Here is a 15,210-nt window from a genome sequence, read left to right as displayed (position 1 = left end):
GCATGTCACAACAGGATGCTGCCATCTGGCAGGTGCAGTTGATAGCACCTGTGCATCTCCAGCAGCTGCTGGATCCCAGCTTGGCACAAGCTGCATTTCAAGGTGGGTGATGTTCCCTGTGTCGAATGGGTGGGCGTGAATGTTGTGACCAGCTGGTAACAGGGGGGCTATGCCCCTCCAGCCAGTCCCTTGGAGCTTTGGCTGAGCCTGGGGAGGAGGACATCTTGTCAGACACCTAGAAGAATATAAATTGTTGGGCAAAAGTCAACATGGTTTCTGTAAAGGGAAATCATGTCTTACTAATCTATTAGAGTTCTTTGAAGGGGTCAACAAACTTGTGGATAAGGGGGATCTGGTGGACATAGTGTACTTAGATTTCCAGAAAGCCTTAGACTAGGTCCCTCACCAAAGGCTCTTATGTAAATTAAGCTGTCCTGGGATAAGAGGGAAGGTCCTTTCATGGATTAAGAACTGGTTAAAAGGGAACGAATTAATGGTAAATTCTCAGAATGGAGAGGGGTAACTAGCGGTGTTCCAAGGGTCAGTCCTCGGACCAATCCTATTCAACTTATTCATAAATGATTTGGAGAAAGGGGTAAAGTTTGCAGATGATACTAAACTGCTCAAGATAGTTAAGACCAAAGCAGTCTGTGGAGAACTTCAAAAAGATCTCACAAAACTAAGTGATTGGGCAACAAAATGGCAAATGAAATTTAATGTGGATAAATGTAAAGTAATGCACATTGGAAAAAATAACCCCAACTGTACATACAATATGATGGGGGCTAATTTAGCTACAATGAATCAGGAAAGATCTTGGAGTCATCCTGGATAGTTCTCTGAAGATGTCCAAGCAGTGTGCAGAGGCAGTCAAAAAAGCGGATGGAGAATATATTATTGCCCTTATATAAATCCATGGTACGCCCACATCTTGAATACTGCGTACCGATGTGGTCTCATCATCTCAAAAAAAGCTATACTGGCACTAGAAAAGGTTCAGAGAAGGGCAACTAAAATGATTAGGGGTTTGGAATGGATCCCATATGAGGAGAGATTAAAGAGGCTGGGACTTTTCAGCTTGGAAAAGAGGAGACTAAGGGGGGATGTGATAGAGGTCTATAAAATCATGAGTGATGTGGAGAAAGTAGATATGAAAAGTTATTTACTTATTCCCATAATACAAGAACTAGGGGTCACTAAATGAAATTAATAGAAAGCAGCTTTAAAACAAAAGGAAGTTGTTCTTCACACAGTGCAGTCAACTTGTGGAACTCCTTGCCTGAGGAGGTTGTGAAGGATAGGACTATAACAGTGTTTAAAAGAGAACTGGATAAATTCATGGAGGTTAAGTCCATTAATGGCTATTAGCCAGGATGGGTAAGAATGGTGTTCCTAGCCTCTGTTTGCAGAGGATGGAGATGGACAGCAGGAGAGAGATCACTTGATCATTACCTGTTAGGTTCACTCTCTCTGGGGCACCTGAGCCATTGGCCACTGGCGGTAGACAGATACTGGGCTGGATGGACCTTTGGTCTGACCCACTACGGACGTTCTTATCTCACTGTTCTCAAACTGGACCCTGGGCTGGACTGATAGTGGAAGCTGCAGGTGGGGGTACGCTGGCTGGCCTCTCTGAAGGGGTAGCTGACTTCCTGTCTGGGAGCAGCCAGGGACGAAGTAGCTGGCAAGAAGTGCCAGCCCAGGGGAAGGAGTAATGGGAGGTGGCTAAGGAACTGGAGACTACACTGAGTCATACTGACTGGTGAACAGTCAGGCTGGAGGGAGGTGTCTTAGGGCCAATCTTCATTAACATTTTGATTAATGACCTTGGCACAAAGTGGGAGGGTGCTAATAAAATTTGTAGCTGACACAGCTGGGAGCTAGTGCTAATCTGGAAGAGGACAGGACTATCATACAAGAAGATCTGGCTGCCCGGCGTAATAAAAACAGGATAAATGTAATGGTGCACAGTGTAAGGTCATGCACTTAGACCAGCAACAAGAATTTTTGCTATAAGCTGGGGCTGATACAGATGTGAAAAAAAGCTAACAGTCCTAGGATGCCTCATTCATTCATCATTCATACAGATCTCCATAGTCTAATTTCTTCCTCTGCTGGGAGTTGATGGGTCCTCTCCAAGAGGTGGATGTTACTGATGGTGTCTGGCCAGCGGATCTGGAGAATCCTTCTGAGGCAGCTATTAATGAAGGTTAGGATGCCTCAGGTGAGGTATTTCCAGTGGAGATGGGAAGTGTTAGTACCATTATACAAGGCATTGGTGAGACCTCTTCGGGAATAGTGTGCGTAGTTCTGGTCTCCCTTGTTAAGAAAGATGAATTCAGACTGGAACAGACCAGAGAAGGGCAACTAGGATGATCCGGGGAATGGAAACCCTGCTTTCTGAGAGGAGACTCGGAGAGCTTGGCCTAACCGAACAAAGGCTGAGGGGAGATCGTTGCTCTCTATAAATACAGCAGGGAGGGAGGGAGGAGTTATTGAAGCTAAGGGCCAATGCTGGCCCAAGAACAAATGGAGATCAACTGGCCATCAAGTTTAGACTTGAAACTAGACAAAGGTTTCTAACCCTCAGAGGAGTGAAGTTCTAGAACAGCCTCCCCAGGGAAGCATTGGGGGGCAAAAACCTGAACAGGCTTCCACCCCTGTGGCCTGTCCCAGCCCAGGAAGAGTGAAACTGTCTCACCTGCGGTACCTGAGCTGACCTGGTGCTCAGAGAAGCCAGTAGCTTCGGTCCATTTCCACCCACAGGCTCCTAGTTCCTGCTGCAGCAGGAAGACAAAAGCCGCAGCAAGCTGCGGTGGAGGGGGACTGCAGGTCCAATGCCGCTGAAGGGGCAGGTGCCTCTGACAGCCTGGAGCAGAGCCCAGGACACTGTTTCACCTGCTTGTGCAAACCTCATTTATCCCCGGACCTCAAGCAGTCAGGAGCCAGGAGCTTCTCCTTCCCAGGGCCTGCTCCCATCAGTCACAGGGATACAGCCGTGACTCACTTGCAGGCCCCCTGTCCCCTCCCCTTTTCAGTGCCATAGGGAGATGCAGTGCCTGGAAGCTGCAGGCCCAGCATGCAATGCAGAAGGGAAGCTTGACTCAAGCTAGAGCATTGCATGCTGGGACCTGTAGGCGCCAGGTCATGCTGCCTGGTGTGCTGGGTGTAGATTCAGTGCAGGGCCCAGGCCGCCAGGAAGTGGATGATGTGATTGCAACAAAGAATCCTGTGGCACCTTATAGACTAACAGAGTTTAGCAGCAGAGCTTTTCTTTGAATACCCATGCTTTCTCAGATGATGCAGAGCAGTGAAAGAGTGGGTATTCTCATGCAAAACTCTCATGCTTGTTCTGTCTGTTATAGACCATGGCTTTTCTTTGCTTATACAGATCTTAGACTACACGGCTAACCCTACTTGATGATGTGATTGGCAGCTGGGGGAGCAGGTGCTGACCCCCATGATAAGAGGGTGAACAGCCAGGGTCCCAGGCTGGGGCCAGCATTGGCCCGAGGCAGCGAGAAGAGGGAGGCAGGGTGCGGCGCGTTGGTATACATCATACATTTATTAGTGAATATCCCTCTCAAAATCAGCCACAACATTAAAAAAAATAATGATTGCACTACTTGATCAAGCCGAACTAGCAACTTTCATTTTAAAAAAAGTACAAATCTGTTAAAAATTTCAATCCGTATAATACACATATATATAATACAACAAACTAGGTATGTTAAATGCTACAAAACCAATATGAGTCCAATGGAATGGAAAAAACCAAACACTTTTAGAGCTTTAAGAACCTTTTTCTCTATATATTAGCCTTTTTTCAAATACATACATGGGAAAATGAGGTAACTGTAAAATGTGCAAGTAACAGAGCAAAAAAAATTATATATATATTTATATATATATATAAAACTTTCTAACACAGACACACGTCCTAGCACCATCCAGGGAAGCCGCTGAGCTTTCCCTCTGGAGGGCCTGGGGACTGGAATAATAGAACAGTAAACAGTCCACTACCCCACCACAGGAACTCATTGGTAACAGTGGTATCTACAGCGCAATCAGCAATCACAAACATCCTAAATAATTGGGGGGCTGTTTTTAAGTGAGACGTTAGCTGCTCATTGGAATAAATTCTGCAGCACACGAGCTCTGAGCTTTCGAGTCACCATCAAAAGAACCGTAAGGCTTTTCACCAGGCATCTTTAAAGGGGGGTTTAAAACAGGTGGGTGCCAACACTGCTCCGATTGGCTATACACAGAGAAACGTCACCTGCGGCTATGTACATCGAGACCTTTGGTTAGTCGTGTCCATGAAATAAAAACGTTGAAAGCTGGGGGAGGAGGGGCTGGCCAGGGCGCCAGCGCTGCACGCTTGGGGCACCTGGTCCCACGGGGGCTGCTGGTGTCTGCGGTTTGCCTGAGCGCAGGAGGTGCCAGGGGAGCTGCTCACTGGTCCCAGAGCAAACGCCAGCCCAGTGCCTCAGCCAGCCGGAAGGGCAACTCTCCCAGAACAGTGTAAAAGCTTCCGCGACAAACTGGATTGTCCATAATGGAGCAGCTGGGCCCCGGTTGGAGAATACCGTGATTCTATTAGCTGAGAGGGCAGGAAAGGCCTTCGCTTCTGCCAATCTGACGCTGCTGTTTGGCCACAGTCCGGCCTCCCCGTGCCCCAGGCACATGGTGCAGGAGGCTCCCAGCTCTGCCTTGGGCTAACCCGGGAGGGGGGACTGGGCCGTCCCACCCACACCCTGCCAGCTGGATTCTGAGCACCAGCCCCCCAACACCAACCCCTGGTGGTCTGGCTTCCTGGATCCCCCACCCCAAGTCAGGAGCTCTGGTGAGCAGCCCAAGGCCAAAGCCTGCAGGGACCCGGCCCAGTCCCTGGCCTTTCCCCCTGCTCCAGGGCACAGTATTGCTGAGCCAGTGCATGGCCCTGACCCACCCCCTTCCTTCCCTAGCTGCAGCCACCATGGCCCAGCCCAGGGCTTCCCAGCAGCAGACCAGTCCCTCCTCCCTGGGGGGGTGGTACAAAGCCCCAGTCTGCCCGTGGGAAGCTCAGAGCGCCAGGGCCATGCTCGTGGCCAACCCTCGCCCCAGGTACAAGTGAGCCGGGGGAGGGGTGGGGCACAAAATGAGAAGGGGGCACTCCTGTCTCTGACCCCCCCCCACTTCTCACCTCTGGCTGGTGGAGAGGGAACGTCCATGTGTGTTTGTTGGTTAAGCTGGCTCCTCCTCCCTGGGCACCTCCTGACTCAGTTTACCTTGGGGGGAGGGGGGAAATGTCCTGAAAATCTTACGGTCCTCCTGAGGCGCTGGCCACGTGCAGTCCGGTGCCTGGCAGTAACCAGCTGAGCACAGAGCCCCTCGCCCCCGCTGGCCAGCGAGTCAATACCACGTTCCAAGCTGCATGCATATTGTGAACATCTACACGGGGCTGGCGTCCGTCTCCCCTGCACCCGGAGCACACCCCAGGAAGAGGCTCCTTCTCGTTACATCATGCAACACAACTTCCACGACAAACAGTTCGGGCCCCGGGTTGGCCGCTCCCTTGCTTTGATTGGGCAGCACCGTGTGTGCACTCACAGGACCAGACCCAGGGCACAAGCAACACATCATGCAGAGGCATTACCAGGGCACGTTCTCCCGGGGCGGGGATGGAGGCAGAGGAAGGGAGGGGCAGCACCCGCTCAGCTTTTCCATGATACAAGCTGGGGGAAGGGAAGATACTTAAATCAATACCCACCTCCTGCCCCCACATCCACCGGCCAGCGCAGAGCCCTGCTGGGATCCTCGCGGAAGGCTCAGCACAGAGCAGCCGAGTGGGGCTGGCAGTATGGGGGGCTCCTGCGTCACCCTCTGCACAGGACAGTTACAATTCACCACGAGAATATCGAAAAATGAGGCAGGAGCCTGCTCCGGGGCCACCTGCCCTGCAAACTGGGACAGCCCACCGGGGGCTCGACGCACCTCATTTGCCTTCTAGAAAGCCAGGTGCCCCTGTGGCATGCAGGGTCCTGCCTCGGGGCTGGGCGCTCCACCGGGCACACTGGCAGGGACCGGGAGGTGTTGCCCACCACCTGTCAGCGATGGCACCGGAGGAGTATTGCTGGAGCTCAGCCTGGGGAGAGCAGCCGGCCAGCCGGCATGGGGAGGCCAATACAGACAGTGGGGAGCCTCCTGTCCGGGCTCCAGCAGGACAGTGCCAGGCCCAGCCCGACCCGCTCTCCATGGGAGGCTGGACTGGGAAGTGGGAGAGGCCTGGCCCCTGGTAATGCCTTGAGTTGCTGTGCCCGGTGCCCCACTGACCATTTCCTCCTGCTGCCCGCCAGGGCCCAGTCCGTCCCGGGCAGCTCGCCTGGCCCTCCTGCTTCGCGCTGCTGGTGCGATCAAACCTGCCAGGCTCGCTCCGGCGCTGGGTCATGGAGCCACAAACCAAAACTCAACAGAAAACCCAAACCCAACAGATACAAAGAGCTGAAAGTGATGGCGCAAGGCCGGCGTCTCTGGGGTGCGCGGAGCACGGGGAGGCACCGCCGCCCACACCCCCAGCGCCATTCCGGGGCCAGCCCCGGCGCCACGGGGAGCGCCCCGGGCCCTGGCCGTGCCGCGCAGGCAGGGGAGGAGGTGGGGTGTCCGGGATCCTAGATTCCTTCTATTCTCACCACAGCCGAGGAGAGCCTTGGGGCTAAGCACACGGCCGGGCCCCCCGCCCAAGGTCCTCTTCCTCTAGCGAATTGTGCGGCAGAGTGTCTGAGAGCTTCACTCGGCCTCCCGGTGCACCTCGGACGCGTCCGCCCGGCAGATCGGGCACGTGCGGTTCGCCTGTGGGGGGGAGGAGAGGCGAGTGAGACAGCGGCTCTACCCCAGCCCAGCGCCCCCTGCAGAAGCAGCACATCTCCAGGGTGTCCCAGCCAAGAGACAGCCACAGTCGGCACCAGAGAACGGGGCTGGGTCTTCCGGTGCTGCAGCAGCCGGGAGCCCACGACACCGGGGGGCGTTTAGAGAGCCGGGGCCGCGTACGTAGACACTACACCCCCATGCCAGCCAGCTGCCATCCTGCCCAGCTCCCAGCCCGTGCAGCCGAGGGCTCTGAAAGCAGGCTGGGGGCAGGTGGGAGGGTGAGGAAACGTACATGCCAGGGTGGCTCCCTGTCCTCCCGGGGCGTGGGAGCGTCAGGCACACAGGGCTGGCAGCACTGTGTTCCCAAGCCTGGCACCTGCCCCAGCTGTGAAGGGTAGATTACCCCACGGGCAGCCTCCCCGATCTCAGAGGCCTCTGGAGCAGGTGGTCAGACACTTCCTGTGCCCTGGTGGAGCGTGGGTTGACTGTCACATGGAGACACTCAGCTGGCAGCAGGTGGAAATACACTGCCTGGTCCAAGTGTCTGCCCTCTGGGCCATGCACGGACGGGCCGGCAGCCTTCTCCACCGCTTTGCCCAGGATGTCCAAGGGAGCTCCCACCCTTTCCCCACACGTCTGCCCCACCTGGCCACAGCCCCTGCTGGCCACAAGATCCTCCAGCAGGGAACTACGGTGCTGGCATTGCTCTGCCCCGGAGCTTGGCTTTCCGGCGTCGATCTTTCCACTGGAGGGGCAGATCTCGTCCCTCCCCAATGGTGGGCCCCACATCCCAACAGGGCCATGGCTACGTGTCGCAGCAGTATCACTGACTCGTGGGCAGGAGCAGGCTGGGCTGTGCAGGGGCAGCACAGACGTGTCAGGGGCCCTGTGCCGGAGGCCGTACGGGTGTCTTGAGCTGATGGCGGGCCAGGCCCGCAGGCTGCTCCTCCCCAGCCCGGGATTGCACGGCCTGGCGGCCTCCTCTCAGGGGACTTTGCAGCGTCTCACTGCGGGAGTGCCCAGCTCCCCTGCCAGGCACCCTGCGTGGGCCCTGCCTCAGCGCCCTGTTCTCCCTGCCAGCCTGCTGGACCGGCTGCTCAGGAGGCAGTTTGCCCCGTGGGCTGTCGCAGGGGAGGCGCACATGGCGTGCGGCCAGCGGGGCAGGGCGGGGAGTGGCAGGTTATGGGGTTCTCTGACCAGCCAAGTTTGGCCCAGGCTGAAGGCTCTGGCAGGGTTTGAAGACGTTTGGCCCGAGCTAAGAACTAGCAAGTCGCACGCGCGCCCGGTCCCGGCTCACTGGCATGGGCAGCAGCAGGGGCTGGGCGTAGTGCCCGGTCCCGGCTCACTGGCATGGGCAGCAGCAGGGGCTGGGCGTAGTGCCCGGTCCCGGCTCACTGGCATGGGCAGCAGCAGGGGCTGGGCGTAGTGCCCGCCCTGCCCCACCCTTCGTGCCCTCACACGGGAGCACGCACGGCCCTGGCGGACAGGGCTGTTTAAACACGCCACTGACACACTCCAAGAACATCGGGTTTCCCCAGAGCAATCGGGGGCAGCAGCGCACCCCAGACCAGTGATCCACCCCACCACTCTGCTGCCACAGGGCAGCCCCCCACCACCAGAGGGAGCTGCTGAAACCCGCTCCGGGCTCACCCCCCGGGCCGGACGCCCAGCCCCAGCTGCTGCGTGTCTGCAGGCCCCCAGCCTTGGCAGGTACCTTTAACCATTTGTCGACACACTTGGCATGGAACTCGTGGTTGCAGGGCAGGACCCGGAGCAGCTGCCTGGCTTCGAAGTCACTGAAGCAGACGACGCACCTGGGGAGAAGGGAACCGTCACCAGGCACCGGCTCCAGCCAGCAGCCCCCCGGCCCTGCGCTTGGCAGCGCCACCGGGGACACGCCGGGGCAGAGCAACGTGCCGAGCCCCGCCCCCGCCCCCCCGGAGCCCACCCCCCGCCCCGCGGGACCTCAGCTACACCCCCACACCCCACGCCCGCCTCTCCCCGGGAGCTCAGGTACACCCCACGCCTGCCCTCCCCCTCCCGGGAGCTCAGGTACACCCCACACCCCACGCCTGCCCCTCTCCCGGGAGCTCAGGTACACCCCCACGCCCGCCCCTCCCCCGGGAGCTCAGGTAACCCCACACCCCACGCCTGCCCACTCCCTCCCCACCCCGGGCGCCCCAGGAGCTTACACCCCGCCCTGACCACAGCCCCCGGGAGCTCAGGTAAACCCCCAGGCCCCAAGCCCGGCCCCGGGAGCTCAGATACACCCCCCACCCCCCGAGCCCGGCCCCCCGGGAGCTCAGTGCACCCCGGCGTCACTCACAGACTCTGCTCCGACTGGTGGCTCTCGGGGTTGAAGCGGTACGATGGGAGGTGTTCGATGTCTGCTTTGGTGAGGCCCCGCGGCTTGGCCTCCCCCAGCCGCTCAGCCAGGTTCAATAACGCCTGGGGGCGGAATGGGGACCCAGAGCTCAGCTCCCTCTTTAGACCCCACCCACAGGTCCCCGAGCCAGCAGCCCCTTCCCCAGCCCCCACCTGAAGGGTCCCAGCAGAGCTCCTACCCCTTCCCCGAGTGTCTGCCCCACACTCCCACTGCAAGCGAGCGGCTGAAATTCCAGCCCCCTCCTCCAGGAGCGCCCCAGCCGCCTCCCCGCCCAGAAGAGACCTGGCGCAGTCTCCTTGTTCCCGCACCCGGAGCGCGGGCCTATGGGGCTGGGCAGCAGCTCTGCTCCCTGCCGCTGGAATCCGCCCCTCCCAGATCCCAGCACACCTCGTAATTCTCCATCTCCACATCGTCCACATCCAGATCGAGGCTGAGCGTGGGCCCCACGGCTGTCGGCGACACGGGGAGCATCGAGCTGGGGAGAGAGGGGGCGGGGCAGTTACCCACGAGCAGCGTGTCACGTTGGGGGGAGTGTTCAAGGAACCACAACCCAACCCCCCACCCCCACAGCCCCCAGCCCGGCAGGCGCCCCCCGGTGGGGCAGAGGCCTGAGGGGTGGCAGGGGACCCAGCCCCACAGAAGCCCCCCGTGGGTACTCACAGGAAGTACGGCAGGAAGCTCGGGTAGTAGGGGGGGGGCGGCGGTGGCGGGGGCGGCAGTGGCTGCTGCAGTCGGTATCGCTGGGTATTCAGTCGCCGTGGCATCATGGGCGGGTATGGCTGCAGGGAGAGAGCACAAGGCCAGGTGAGCAGCCCCAGGGTGCACCCAGCCTGTACCCCACCACGCAGACCGGGAGGAGGGGGAGCAGCTGCCAGGCAGCCAGCACAGGGGATCCAGCGAGGAGGACAACCCTGCTTCCCACCAGCACGGCCCTGTCCCAGCTCCTCTCTCGGGGGGGTGGCCGCGGTCCCCGAGCACAGAGCCAGGAGGGGGCAGGCTGCCCCCGGCCCAGTCACCCCACTCCCCACGTGGGGACTTACCACGCCAAATGGCAGCTCCTGGTGCAGCGGGTCGTGGGGGAGGTAATGCAGCGGGACAGAGGGGGACAGCGCTGGGGCGTGGGGAGAGGGCGGGTACGCAAAGCCCCCAATGGGATGCTGCTCCCCTCGCAACTCCACTTCATTGTCTATCCTCTGCAGAGGCTGGGGGCGGGAGGGAGAGAAGAGAGAGAAAGTGTGAGCTCGGTTACCGGGGCCCCCGCTGTGCCCACGGGGCGGAAGCTAGGTTACTGGAATCCCTGCTGTGCCCATGGGGAGCTCAGTTACCAGGGCCCCTGCTGTGCCCACGGGGCGGGGAAGCTAGGTTACTGGAGTCCCTGCTGTGCCCATGGGGAGCTCGGTTACCGGGGCCCCTGCTGTGCCCACGGGGCAGGGGGGCGGGGACGCTAGGTTACTGGAGTCCCTGCTGTGCCCATGGGGCCGGGGGGAGCTCGGTTACCGGGGCCCCTGCTGTGCCCATGGGGCCGGGGGGAGCTCGGTTACCGGGGTCCCTACTGTGCCCACAGGGCTGGGTGGGGGAGCTCGGTCCCTGCTGTGCCCATGGGGCCAGGGGAGCTCGGTCCCTGCTGTGCCCACGGGGCCGGGGGGAGCTCGGTCCCTGCTGTGCCCACGGGGCCGGGGGAAGGGGGGAGCTCGGTCCCTGCTGTGCCCACGGGGCCGGGGGAAGGGGGAAGCTCGGTTACCAGGGTCTCTGCTGCGCCCACGGGACTGGGGGCCCCTCTGCTCTGCCAGTGAACCCCCCATGGGGATCAGCAGCTCACACAGACGCTGCCCTGCAGGAATCCTCACCTTCCCGGGGCTGGCCCTCCCTCCCACCTGCTCCAGACGGCACGAGTCCATCCCAGGAGCACGGCTGCAGCGCTGTGGCCTGGGCATTGGGCCTGGCAACGTGAGCCCAGACCCAGAGGTCACCCAGCCTTGCAGAGCTTGCTAGGGGCAGCTGGAGCTGGAAGTGCCCTGCCCAGCGAGGCCATCCGGCAGCCTCTGTGACGAAGTGGGGGGGGTTCTTGGGTTTTCCAGGGGGCTGCAGGCGGGGGGGGTGGGACTCAGTGTCCCCGGGTGTCACTGGTGTAACGAGGGGAGGGGAGAGGGAGTTTGTCGGGACACAGGACCGGAGAGGGACCCGGGACCCCGGCCGATGGCCCTGAGGATGGAGACCCCAGCGACTGGTGACCTGGTGACCCAGAGACCCAGCTCAGGAGTCGCAGCCGGTTCTGGCCAGTGGGGGACAATGGGCTGCGGGGAGAGGACCCCGGTGACCTGACCAGCCGGTTCCAGCCAGAGGGGGGCTGAGAGGAGAGGAGACCCAGGCCTGCCTGTTTACGACCCTGTTTCCCTGGAGAGAAGACAATGGACAGAGGCGGGGCTTGGGGCCGGGGGTATCAGATGCCCACCTGGCTGCAGGGGGACTGGGATGTGCTGGGCTGAGGGAGGCCAGGCTGAGGCCCTGAGAGTTTCCTGTGCTGGGTTCAACTCTCAATAAACCTCCTGTGTTACGCTGGCTGAGAGTCACTCCGGGCTAGAGAACAGGGCGAGGGGGCATCAACCCCTTTGGAGGTGAGGAGGCCCGGGGTGTGGGGGGGGGGGGCAGAGCGAGGGGACTCCCTGAGGGGGCCCATGGCACAGACAGACGCGCTGAGGCTCAGAGAGGTGCGGCTCCAGGAGGTGGAGGGACCTGACCCCAAGAGAGAGTGGCCCCCCGAGAAGGGCTGTCGCACTGAAAGGGGCACCCCTCCCCCCCACAGACCGCATGGGGCCACGAGTGGGCACGATCTGTGAGTCCGTGACAGTCTCACCCCAGCCCGTCCCATAGCCACAGGCCACGCTGGAGAGCTCTGCTCCCTGACCAGGAGCCAGCCCATCCCCTGGCAGACCCCGCCCAGCCCGCCCCGTCCCCACACTCACCATGCGCGGGTGCTGGGCCTGCAGTGGCAGGAACTGGCCGAGGGGGGCCATGTGTGGGGGCTGGTGCGGCGGAACTGGTGGGGGCGGGTGCAGGATGTAATGGTCGCTGGAGAGGATGGGCGGGAACGTCTGGTAGGAGACGGGCAGCTGCTGCATGGCACATGCCTGGATGAGCTGGGAGGGAAGGGAGAGCGTGGGGGCGGGTGGGGTCAGTCGCCCAGCACCGCACACTCAGGAATGGGGGCCCAGAGAGCCCCAGGGGCGCCCCATCCCCCAATCACCCAGCTGGGGAGGGGACAGGGGCCAAGAGCCACAGGGTTTCGTGGCTGACAAAGGTGTCACGGGCCCAAGCAGGCAGTATCCCGCTCCAGGCCACTAGCCCTTCGCTCCCCCAAGCCGTCTGGAGCTCCCCCGTGCCGGTTCCCGGCCCCGCTCCCTCTCCCATGGTACGTCCTGGTGCAGCATGCCCAGAGCCCCCGAGATGGGCCCCTGATGCCAGCTCCCCACGACCCCCAGGAGGCAGCGGCGGGCACCCGGACTCACAGGGGGCGGGAGGCAGCAGAGTGGGTAGTGCTGCCCGCTGAACATCACGGAGCATGCTGGGAGCTGCTGCGCGCTGCACCCGGGGATGTGCTGGCCCGCGTGGATAGGAAAGCCCTGCGTCGTTACCGTGGTCACCGTGTAGGAGAGGGGGACGGGGCCCTGGTGCACCTGCAAATGGGAGACACACGAAGCACCGTCAGATGGCTCCTCGCGCCAGCCTGCCCCAGCCACGGCCGAGCCCACGGCCCCATGGGGCCATCGCCCGAGGCCGTGTGCTCACAGGCTGGCCAAGCTGCAGCCAGCCACCTGAAAGCAGCCCCCCCCAGCTCAATCCCAGCTCCTCCTCCCCGGCCCACGGCTCTGCAGCCCCGCCCAGGTGGCAGTGCCACCCTCTGCTCTGCTTCACGAGGCCGGAGCCGAGCCCTGCAGCTCCCAGCACCTTGCCAACGCAGCCCTGGCTGGGCAGAGACCGGGCATGGCCCCTGGCAGGAGCAGCTCGAGGTGGGGCGAGGGGCTCCCCACAGAGACAGCCTCTCTGGAGCACCCAACCCTTTGGCACTGGGCATCTGTGTGAGCAGAGGGGGACGCGCCGCAGGGCATCAGGGGACATCGCCCCCTGGGTCATTCACCCAACAGCCCCTGGGGGTTACCCTCCCCAGGAGCCTGGAGCACAGCCCTTCCCGCAGGGGGAGGCAGGCTGGCAAGCCAGGCAGGGCCGGGCTCTCCAGGCCTGTGCACATGCAGCAGGGCCAGGCACATCTGGGGAGGCTCCGCTGCCACGGCACCCGGCTGCTCTGGACACAGATGGTCGCAGGAATTCAGAGTCTGGCCGTGTTTAGCTCCTGCTGAACAGCAGCTGGGGCGTGGCAAAGGCCCCTAATCTGGCCCCCACGGCCACGCACAATCTCCGGGGAGGAGAAACACCCACCACCGGCCAGGGCAGGGGGTGCTCGGTGCCCCTTGAAGAGGGGGTGTCAGTCACACCGGATCGGCGCACTGGGACGCCTGCACTTATCAGGACCCAGGACTCAACTCCCCTCGGGCCTCCGACTCACCTGCTGGAGTGAAGGCTCTCAGCCTCTGCCCATTCGGGTCCTTGGTACCCAGCAGGCACCCCAGGAACCTGCGCAGGGCTGGCCAAAGCTGCCACAGCAGCACATCAGAACTCATCTGGTACCCACTGGCTCCAGCCCCAGGGACCTGCATTGGCACCTGGGCGATAACGGCTGAGCTCTGGGCCATGGGCCTGTGGGGAGGGGCTTTGCAGGGATGTCACCCTGGCCTCCTCCCTGCTGGGGAGTGCCAAACCCCTGCCCCCCCGGGGACAGCACAGTCCCCATCCCTGCCCTACCTGCTCGTGGAGATCCACCATGAATGGGCTCTGGTGGGGCGGGTGGGCGGCTGGGTGAAGCATTCGTGGTGGCGTGCTGGCGAGAGCGTACGCTCGGGGCTCATCTACAGGGAGGTGCTGCTGCTGCGGGGGGAAGGCAGGGTGCAGGTAGGTCTCATCCTGGGCCAGCAGGGTTTGCAGAGGTCGGTCGCGTCGTCCCCACAGACGCCTGGACGGGGGGCTGGGGGCCGCCATGGGGAAGGAACAGACCAGGAGTAACCTCAGGGCCATGCAGCTGGCACAGACAGGGCAGTGCCTGGGCCAGCCCCGCACAGGGACGGCAGAGGCCAGGGCTGGTAGGACTCAGGCCACAGCAGCACCGACCATGCGGGGCTGGTGCTGCATGGGATACGTGGAGTCGGAGCAGTCCCAGCTAGGAGAGCACCCCTGGGTGTGCAGAGAGTTGGGATAGGAGGTCCCCCCTCAGCACCCTCCCAGGCAGGGCTCCTGAGGGGCGCGGGGCTGAGCTGTGAGTCTGCCCGTGAGTGCCAAGGTCCGACCAACACGCCTCTATTGCACCCCGACCCCAGGCAGGAGGAGCCTTGCCTGCCTGGCTGGAGTCAGATACACTGGGTCGGGGGCACCCGGTCGTGCCTGGCTTTACCCCAGCAGGTGAGCTCAGCTGGGCCCCCGAGCTCCGATGTGCTGCAGTCTGTCCCGCCAGGCTCCTCAGGCGTGGGCCGGCAGCGTTTCAGGGGTGTCGCCGGGGCACCAACGCTCAGTGGCTGTGCTGTTCACACACCCAGAGGCCAGGGGGGTGCCCGGTACGTTACGAATCACTCCCTGACCTGCCCACTAAGACCCCAAAAAGCTGCTGGCTGGGCAGGGGAGATCCCCTTCCTCTCACTGCAACAGCCCCAGAGCTCTCCTGGCAAGCCTGCGGCTGCCCCTGCCCATGGCCCCAGCCCTCCCCATGGAGGAAGCTGAAGGAAAGGCCCTTCTTTGGCAATAGCGAGCGGGTGGAGGCAGGGGCAGGCAAACCACCCCGGCCCGAGGAGCTGAGACTGCCGACAGCCGCAGCGCAGCCTGGCCTGCCCGGAGCTTTTTAAATATGAAGTTGTTGCCCCTTGACACTACAG

The 15,210-nt window shown here is 61.5% G+C and overlaps 1 protein-coding gene across 7 annotated transcripts in view; it reads right to left on the bottom strand.

Annotated features, from left to right (window-relative positions):
- Window positions 1–3,546: 3,546 nt before the first annotated feature.
- RNF44 (ring finger protein 44) overlaps window positions 3,547–15,210 on the bottom strand; it is a 34,736-nt gene continuing 23,072 nt past the window's right edge. For 6 of the 7 annotated variants that reach the window (XM_039484399.1, XM_039484398.1, XM_039484397.1 and 3 more), the window contains 9 exons: window positions 14,093–14,312; window positions 12,742–12,909; window positions 12,199–12,372; window positions 10,276–10,437; window positions 9,896–10,014; window positions 9,623–9,710; window positions 9,176–9,297; window positions 8,564–8,663; window positions 3,547–6,831 (listed from right to left, as the gene is read on the bottom strand). In XM_039484399.1, coding sequence (XP_039340333.1) covers window positions 6,769–6,831; window positions 8,564–8,663; window positions 9,176–9,297; window positions 9,623–9,710; window positions 9,896–10,014; window positions 10,276–10,437; window positions 12,199–12,372; window positions 12,742–12,909; window positions 14,093–14,312 — 1,216 coding nt within the window. In that variant the 3' untranslated portion in view covers window positions 3,547–6,768. The remainder of the gene's footprint in view (window positions 6,832–8,563; window positions 8,664–9,175; window positions 9,298–9,622; window positions 9,711–9,895; window positions 10,015–10,275; window positions 10,438–12,198; window positions 12,373–12,741; window positions 12,910–14,092; window positions 14,313–15,210) is intronic. The other variant, XM_039484401.1, reaches the window with a different exon arrangement.

This window comes from Mauremys reevesii, linkage group 8 (assembly GCF_016161935.1).
Source record: "Mauremys reevesii isolate NIE-2019 linkage group 8, ASM1616193v1, whole genome shotgun sequence".
Lineage (NCBI taxonomy): Eukaryota > Metazoa > Chordata > Testudines > Geoemydidae > Mauremys > Mauremys reevesii.
This window is presented reverse-complemented; position numbering and strand designations above follow the sequence as displayed.